This window comes from Notolepis coatsorum (genome assembly GCF_963971535.1).
Source record: "Notolepis coatsorum genome assembly, chromosome: 10".
NCBI lineage: Eukaryota > Metazoa > Chordata > Actinopteri > Aulopiformes > Paralepididae > Notolepis > Notolepis coatsorum.
The window spans coordinates 53486511-53495828 of NC_140174.1; the positions used below are offsets into that span (position 1 = coordinate 53486511).

At 43.4% G+C, this 9318-nt stretch overlaps 1 protein-coding gene across 1 annotated transcript in view; it reads right to left on the minus strand.

Moving 5' to 3' along the window:
- The window catches only part of LOC311235372 (thyroid hormone receptor alpha-B), a 73555-nt gene extending 64444 nt beyond the window's left edge, over positions 1–9111 (minus strand). The window contains exon 1 of the mRNA XM_084322817.1: positions 8919–9111. Coding sequence (XP_084178943.1) covers positions 8919–8950 — 32 coding nt within the window. The 5' untranslated portion in view covers positions 8951–9111. The remainder of the gene's footprint in view (positions 1–8918) is intronic.
- Positions 9112–9318: the final 207 nt, after the last annotated feature.

The following is a 9318-nucleotide window of genomic DNA, read 5'->3' on the forward strand; positions in this document are numbered from 1 at the left end:
AATGTGGATTCACTCGCCCAAACCCTGTAGCCGTGCATCGCAGTCATGAAAGGGGCTAACTAGGTCGATAGTCCAGCAACGTTATGTCCTATTCATCAATCTCACAATATTCGCTAACGTTAGACAGATGGAATACAGCCTTCCATCTAAAAACATAAATTAAAACATACCACAGTCATGGTATCCATAAACTTCAATCGGTTCGGATCCTTTAAATGAAATGAAAATGTAAACAAACACTGGCGTCACGTTAGAAAGTAGCACTGCGTTGCGTGAAATCATTGCGCCCAGAGAGGAGTGGTTAGGCAAAAAATAGTTCTGAGTATATTTGCTTAGAAAACGTAAATGTCGAATTCAATTATTTTTTATTTCTCCACGTGGTAAATACACAGGTCACAACATGTTTACAGGAACATTTTGGAGTTGTATTTGGAGTGTATTTCGTGACTGTAGGGGACTGTAGGGAACTTTTATGAATGGAATGCGGATTGTGCCGTATCTTCATGCAAGAATGGGGACAAACTGATAGCTGTCATTTATTAAACTGGCATGGGAATATGCAGCTTTCAAGGTGACAATGTTTCTGCAATGGGCCTCTGACCGCTCAGGGTATGACTCTTTGACAGTTTGCATGCCTCGTGTAATGGTGACGCCTAAGATTATAAGTTGTGTAGGGCTGGGACTTTATCGCGTTCATTTCGATTAATTAACTACAGAAAGAATTAAACGTAAAAAGAGTACGCATTTTATCACATTGCGGCCCGTCACACACTCGCGAGCTTGCGAGCGTCATTTGACAAGCCTCTCCTCTGACGAGTGTTTTGACTCGCACGTCTGAATGAATGGAATGGACGGCCATTTTGTATTTTCACACAGAATTGTTTGCGCCACACACGTTACAAAAGCCTTTGTGGAATACATTTTACGTGAGATTTTTATCAACTTTGGACGTGTACTACATAAGACTTCAGGCTATGGAACCGTTATGTTTTCCAGTTACTCTATTTCATTAACACTCAAAGTGATTTTATTTATTGTGTAAGAATGTTACCTTTCAAAGGAGACCAGACTCATGCATGTGCTATAAGTATAATAAATCGCAAATAACTTTTTTTCTTAGGGTGTGTTCACATCTGAAAGTCCAGTATAGTCCGGTCTTTCCGTGGATAGTCCGGACTTTCTGGTGGACCAAATGTGAAAATGATACATTGTTTAATTTTGGTCTGCGTTCACACTACCCTGTTTGGTGCGGATCTAATTTGTAAACAAAGGACATGCTGTCGCATCTATTTGACTATAGCACTCACAAACGTAATCAGTTGCCGGCAGCGTAATGAGAGAGATACTATTATGAGCACGGCGCTAGGAGAGAGAGAGAGAGAGAGAGAGAGAGAGAGAGAGAGAGAGAGAGAGAGAGAGAGAGAGAGAGAGAGAGAGAGAGACCTTTCCTTCCTGCGTAAGCTGTCAAACTACTAGACACTGACAGCTGCATAGAAGCAGCTCGAGATGCGTTGTTGTTACAGAGCTGGTCCACGCTGCTATTATGAAATTACCCAAAAAGTATGTAAGCTTTTTTTTTCTTTATCTGAGAGAATGTCCGCGAATGTCCTCCTCACGCAGGAGAAAGTTGGGGGGTCCGCGCGCGGCGCGAGTCTAGAGTAGAGAGAGAGAGAGGAAGAGAGAGACTGCATCTAGAGAGGAGAGAGAGAGAGGGAGGAAGAGAGAGACTGTCCGCGTGCGGCGCCAGTCTAGAGAGGAGTAGGCTACTTTGCTTCCTGGATTAGGTACTATAGTTCGATTGAAACGAACCGAGTCCCAACTTTTCAAGAGGACCATGGTTCGGTTGTTTGGTCCTCATTATAGTTCGGTTTGCGTTCACACCTGTACAAACCAAACGGACTATCGATCTAAAGGGACCATGGTCCACTTAAAGGGACCATGGTCCACTTAAAGTGGACCAAACAGAGTAGGTGTGAACGCGCCCTTAGTCTGGTTTGTTCATACAGAATACTGAAAAAATAAGAGAAATTGAGATCAATCAAGAGTTTTTTTTTTTTAATGGTCAACTGTTCTGGAATGTACTTGAAAGTACTGTGCTTTACTTTTACCTCGAAAGTGCTTGAGTTTACAAAAGGTCCTTTGCGCTATATATATTATTCCTAAAATTGCTACACTTTGTAAAAGATTCCATTGATCTGTTGGTCTGTGTAGTAGCTAATACAGGAGTTTGCTGCTTAAACGTATGTATAATGTAAATTAATTGATTCAGTCGTATACCAAAATCCATTTGAATTGAAAAAGTTAGCTTTTCGCATCAAATATTGATATGCGATTAAAATGCGATTAATTTTGATTAAATAACTATAAAGTCTTGAATTAATTAGATTAAAAAAAATTATCGAGTCCCACCACACATTTTTTCACAACAGCAATCCTTTCATTGCAAATGAGTCATACAGGTTCAGCACTAATGAACGTTGGCATGATGCATGACTTATCAGTCCATTCATCATTAAAGCTGCAGTTTTCCACGTCAACTTTCCGCTTTAGGTTTGAGAGTGACATTTTCCTGACAAATGATTCAAAGGGCTTTTCTTCTTGCAAGCGTTTGCAAGACACTGTATAATAGCATCAAAACCATTGATGCAGGGAGGACAACTCCCCAACAGTGAAGCGGTTGTGTCTGGCTGCAGTGTAGGTGTTAGGAGTCACACCGTTCTAGGGCTGTCTTAAATACTTCCAAGCTTCGTTCGATGGGCATGTGATTCGAATATGAAAAAAAGCGAATATATTTAAAAAAAAAATTCCTTTATTTTTTTTTTGCAAAATCAACTCTGCCTCTCTTTGTTAACTACAACAAGCAATGCTGAGGTCGGACTCGGCACTGACAGATTTGTGTTCATTGTGCTGCTTTTATAAAGCCTCAAATGACGGCTTACAATATTCCATGAAAGCAAAGTGGTTTGTTTGTCTAAGATTTAAAAAGGTTTAAACTTTACAGCACTGACAAAGTTGAACAAAGTGCTGTACAAGTACCACAACATATCAAATTAAAATTAAAATAATTATAATATTTTTTTTATTTATTAAAATCGAATCTCGGCCCCGAAGCTTTGAATTCCAAATATTTTTTTGAAGGTCAGCCCTACACCGTTCACACTGATATAGGCCAATCAAAATAACATTTATTTAGTAAGAAAGTGGAAATATGAAACAGTAATAATGCTAATTATGCCGACATACATGTATTGTTATTTATTTTAGTCTGCTTAGGACAATTCTGGCCAAAATTGTAGTTGACCCCTGCTCTAAACAGTTTTGCAAATGTATTTAGTTTGACAGTTCTTGAGAGTAATGAGTTTCAATATTTCTGTTTTATTAGATTGTACACAGTGGAGATAGAGAGAGAGAGAGAGACCTTTGTTGACATGCAACAAAGGTCATGAACGGGACTCAAACCCATGATGTTCTGAGTATGTGACAATTGTGACATGCTCCTTAGCCCAGTGAGCCACTAGAATGCCCTGCTCTTTACTGTGCTCCTTACTGTACAAGATGTCGTAAGACCCTGGGGGCAAAGGCAAACCGTTGAAAACACATGTTAAAAGTCAAGCATGCATGGACACCAGTAGGAAAACCAGTTATTCTCACTCCCAGAAAACGTAGAGAGAAGGTCCGATGGCTATCTGAAAACCTAGATATGTAGATACAACGGCTTCTACATTCTCAGATGAAAAGGACTAAGAAAGGTCTCTGTGACCGAAAGAACACGCTTGTCCCAGTGAGTGACATTTTAATGAAGAGTGTGTTGCCAATATCTTCTCTAAATAACCTGAAAGGTTACCAATTTTGCTTATTAAGCAAGTATTTGAATGTTTCTTGTTATATCCCAGGAAACCTAAGGACATAATTGCCAGCTGGATACAGCAGTTATGGTAAAATGCCAAATGAAACAGACCTTCACATCCCACCTTGGTTTGAATTATAACAGTGGGCTTGTTCTCAATTATACTAACCTTTGGTCTTTTCAGAATGTATCATGCTTCATACAGACCCCCCAATTAAGCTCTTAAAGCAGCTACTAGGAACTATAACTGTGTTGATTTTGGCGTCCCCTCTGGACAAAAGCGGTAATGTTTCCCGGAATGAAGACTGCATTTCCCAGGGCGCCCCAACCTCATGTTGTCATGTGCATTTGTTTTTGAAAGCGAGTGAAAGAGATACAAAAGATATTTTGAACACACTTTTTTTTCTTCTTCTTTTTTTTTTTAACACAGCTGTTTATGGGATGCATAGAAATTAGATGATGTATCTATTTGTCGCTATGTAAGATTAATAACTAATATGATTTGTTTTTCTACGTTCCTCTGTCAATAATTGATATTATACTGATATATTTTGTTGTAAATAAAATACATACATAAATACATAACAACAAAATATTTAATTCTGACGTTAGTTACTCACTCTCTGACAATCTGACCTGGACACAATCTGACCCAGACACAATCTGACCCAGACACAGTCTGACCCGGAAACAGTTTACCCAGGACACAGTCTGACCTGGACAATGTCTGACCCAGGTTTGCCAATCATATGGAGGCATCAGTATTGAGATACTGATAATCAGTTCTAAACTCCTAGCTGCTCTAAATAGCTGCGTTTAGAAACCTTGACCGGTGTGAACCGCGTGATACAATTTTAATCGCCGGGATGCCCCTCAGATTAAGTCTCTGTCTGGAATGAAACTGTGGGGGAAAAAAAGGAAAACAGAATCCAGGAAGTGAATGACATTGTTCACCAGGGCAACACGCTTTATGAACACTGTTCTCATTTTCAGGCCTGTCTGGCCAGTTTCTTAAATGGACCAAAATAGCGTCAACGGGGTGAGAGAGAAGGAATGGTCTCACAGTGAGTGTGTGTGTGTGTGCTAGGGCTGACCTTCGAATTTTATTTTGGAATTCGAAGCTTCGGGGCCGAGATTCGATTTTAATTCGAAGCTTCGAAATAAAATAAAAAAAGTTAAAAAAAAAATTTATGTGACTGCTTTTTTACAATTTTTTTTATGTTGTGGGACTTTGTCAGTGCTGTAAAATTTAAACCTTTTTAAATCTTAGACAAACTAAACACTTTGCTTTCATGAAATATTGTAAGCCGTCATTTGAGGCTTTATAAAAGCAGCACAATGAACACAAATCTGTCAGTGCCGAGTCCGACCTCATCTTAAATAACAAACAGCATTGCTTGTTGTAATTAACAAAGAGAGGCAGAGTTGATTTTGCAAAAAAAATTAAAAAGAAAACATATTTTTTTTTATTTATAATCGAATTTTATTTTCATATTCGAATCCCATGCCCATCGAACGAAGCTTCGAAGTATTTAAGACAGCCCTAGTGTGTGCGTGCGTGTGTGTGTGTGTATTATGAGGGGTTGTCATTGGGTGCCAGCCAAAGGTAAATTGTCACTCCTTCCAACAGGTTGGCTTCCTCATCAAACGCAAACAGATACGGTCGCCAGTGGCGATAGCCATCAAGCTGTCGCCTGAGTGGCAGCTCAGCCTCCCACACAGTAGCCCAGTGACAAATCTCTCTCTCTCTCTCACACGCACGCAGGCACGCACACACACACACACACACACACACACACACACACACACACACACACACACACACACACACACACACACACACACACACACACACACACACACACACACACACACACACACACACACACACACACACACACACACACACACACACACACACACACACACACACACACACACACACACACACACACACACACACACACACACACACACCTCTCCCTCTCATATCCTCACCCTGACTTCACTTTCTCTCTCTTCTGATCTCTCCCCCCCCTCTTCCCATCAGCCCCCAGCTCTCTGAGAACCATCATGCACATCTGTGAGGACAGGTGCCCCGCAGACCCACAGCCTAAAGATAACAGCTGTGTTTTCCACCAGTGGCAGAACTGCCCCCCACCCCACCCACCCACCCACCCACGGTAATTACAATTTTGGTCATTGACATTTAAAACAGCCTATGGGTTCGGCTTTGCATTGGCTCCTGATGGCTAGCGAGAAAACTCGACTGGGATTTACGAAGTTATACTTTTATTCTTTCCATATCTCAATCACCTCCTCCACATACCTGGATTGAAATGCACCTCATGCGAACGCCTCACACAAAAACCTGTGGGCAATTTTCTTCTCGACAGTACAGTGAGTTTACTTTCTAGTAACGCGTCTCTCCCCCAATCCAGCCCCCGCCTACAGGCCCAATCAATCCTGAACCAGCGCTGATGAAAACGCTGCCGGCTTTGCAGCCAGAACGAGACAGATTAAGAGCTTAGCGACCGCTCAGAAGTGGCTACCCTCACTGTGTGTCCTCTCCCAGTACCATGAGGGGAGGGGAGGGGAGGGGAGGGGAGGGGAGGGAGGGTAGAGTGAGGGGGTGGACGGAGGGGCTAAGAGGGAGATGGCGGGGGAGTGTGAACGCCTGGCGGGACAGACGTGCGACAAAGGGAGTGATATAGAGAGCGAGGAGAGGAGAGGAGAGGAGAGGAGAGGAGAGGAGAGGAGGGGAAGAGAGGAGAGGAGAGAGGAGAGGAGAGGAGGGGAAGAGAGGAGAGGAGAGCAGAGGGTGAAGAGAAGACCTTGTCCTCTCTTAAAATAAAAAGTAAAAAAAATTAAATAAACACCATCAATTATTTCACACTGGGATGAAAAGGTTACATAAGCATCAGCAGAGCCAGACGACGCCCTCGTCGTAGTAAAAAGCACTCAAGCGCTTCGCGCGTCGGCGGCGTCCGTGGTTATGGGCTGTGATCCCATTTGGTTGTGTGTGAGAGAAACAGTGTACATGTCGTACAGAGCGGGGTGCGTTTAAGCGGAGCTGGGATTGGCCTGGGATTGCGCTGCCACTTAGCGTATATATGAGTATATATGAGTAGGTTTGCTCGGGTGACCAAACACCATGCATAATGGATTGTTCATTCCTTACATGATGAGATGAGATGAGATGTGATGCGATGCGATGAGATGAGATGAGATGTGATGAGATGTGATGAGATGTGATGAGATGTGATGTGATGAGATGAGATGTGATGAGATGTGATGAGATGCGATGAGATGTGATGAGATGAGATGTGATGAGATGAGATGAGATGTGATGAGATGTGATGCGATGTGATGAGATGTGATGAGATGTGATGAGATGAGATGTGATGAGATGTGATGCGATGAGATGTGATGAGATGTGATGAGATGTGATGAGATGAGATGTGATGAGATGAGATGTGATGCGATGAGATGAGATGAGATGTGATGAGATGTGATGAGATGTGATGCGATGCGATGAGATGAGATGTGATGTGATGAGATGAGATGTGATGAGATGAGATGAGATGATATGTGATGAGATGTGATGAGATGAGATGTGATGAGATGTGATGCGATGTGATTATTTCTCATTTATCTTTTGTTCATTCATTGGGCAGGTTGAGGCATGTGAACTGAGCAGACTGCAAGTGGCACAGCAGACAGCAAAGAGCAGACAGACAGCAGAGAGCAGACATACAGCAGAGAGCAGACAGACAGCAGAGAGCAGACAGACAGCAGAGAGCAGACTGAGACAACAGACAACAGACAGACAGCAGAGAGCAGACAGACAGCAGACAGCAGAGAGCAGACAGACAGCAGAGAGCAGACTGAGACAACAGACAACAGACAGCAGACAGACAGCAGAGAGCAGACAGACAGCAGACAGCAGAGAGCAGACAGACAGCAGAGAGCAGACTGAGACAACAGACAACAGACAGCAGACAGACGACAGGAGCACCGCCAGATGTATTGCGACACACCTTTCTGACATAGAGTGTCTTCACAATGTTGCATCAGTCACGTTGCTGCTCAACCCAAAACAACAGACAGTACACCACACATACCTGAGACATATAATGTTACATGCAGGCAGGCAGGCAGGCAGGCAGGCAGGCAGGCACGCACACACACACACACACACACACACACACACACACACACACACACACACACACACACACACACACACACACACACACACACACACACACACACACACACACACACACACACACACACATAAAAAAAAGACATAAATAACACAAAATGTGCTGTCCTTAACTTAACTCTAACACATGCGGATGTGTATTACCCAAGTTGTGTTGCAATTAACACGTGGTGTGTGTTGCTTTTCAACACACCAGTAATCGTGTGTTATTTCAACACATGCATAGTGCACACACACACACACACACACACACACACACACACACACACACACACACACTGTTACAGTGCAGCAAAAAACAATGTCGATCGAAACAAACACTGATACTATATATCAATTGTGGCCTTTGTTGGTACAGAGACTATAGGCTGTGCATGTGATATTATAAGTGATACAATTCACAATAGCTGCAGCCTTTTTGAAATAGGCCACTCCCATTGCCAAACCCCCCTTTGAACCAATTGGCATGAACCCACACACACACCTTCACACCCCCCCCCCCCCCCCCCCCACACACACACTTGACCTGCCTGCCAAATTTCAGCCTCCCAGGGCGAAACCTGTGGCCGCTAGAGAGTGGGGACATTTTGTGGTCCAACCGACCGACCAACCAACCAACTTGAACTGACAAGAGTGAGATATAGAGCTGCTGGTTGCAGCTAATATAAATTCTAAGCATAGCGCACATAGCACATAGCAACATGCGCGCAGCGGGGCACGACGTTCCAGCATGCTCCTATAAACTACGGGCACATGGCGACCACATAAATAAAACAGTGTCACCCGCGAAGACACCCCACATACACAAACTTTACTGTATAAAAAAAGAGTGATCATGCTGACCTTATGAGGCAGTGGGAGTGTAGAATATGCATGATAGGTTGGAGCCGTCGCGGCAGGAGTCGTGGTAGCTGGAGCCGCCACTGACAGCGAGAGACACATCCACTCGCCTTCTCACTCTGCTCTCTACTGTACACTCACACTGCTGCCAACTGCACTATGTTTAGCTGCCTGGCTTTAGACACAGATACACACCCTCTTCTCTCTCTCTCTCTCTCTCGCTCTCTCTCTCTCTCTCTCTCTCTCTCTCGCTCTCTCGCTCTCTCTCGCTCTCTATAAATCCCTGAACACTGAATTCCTCTTACAGTCAAATGCTCTCTCTCTCTCTCTCTCTCTATTCACCCCACACCATCCGCAGGGTTCTCATTCTCACTCTACTGCAAGTCCCGCCCACTCTGTCCCC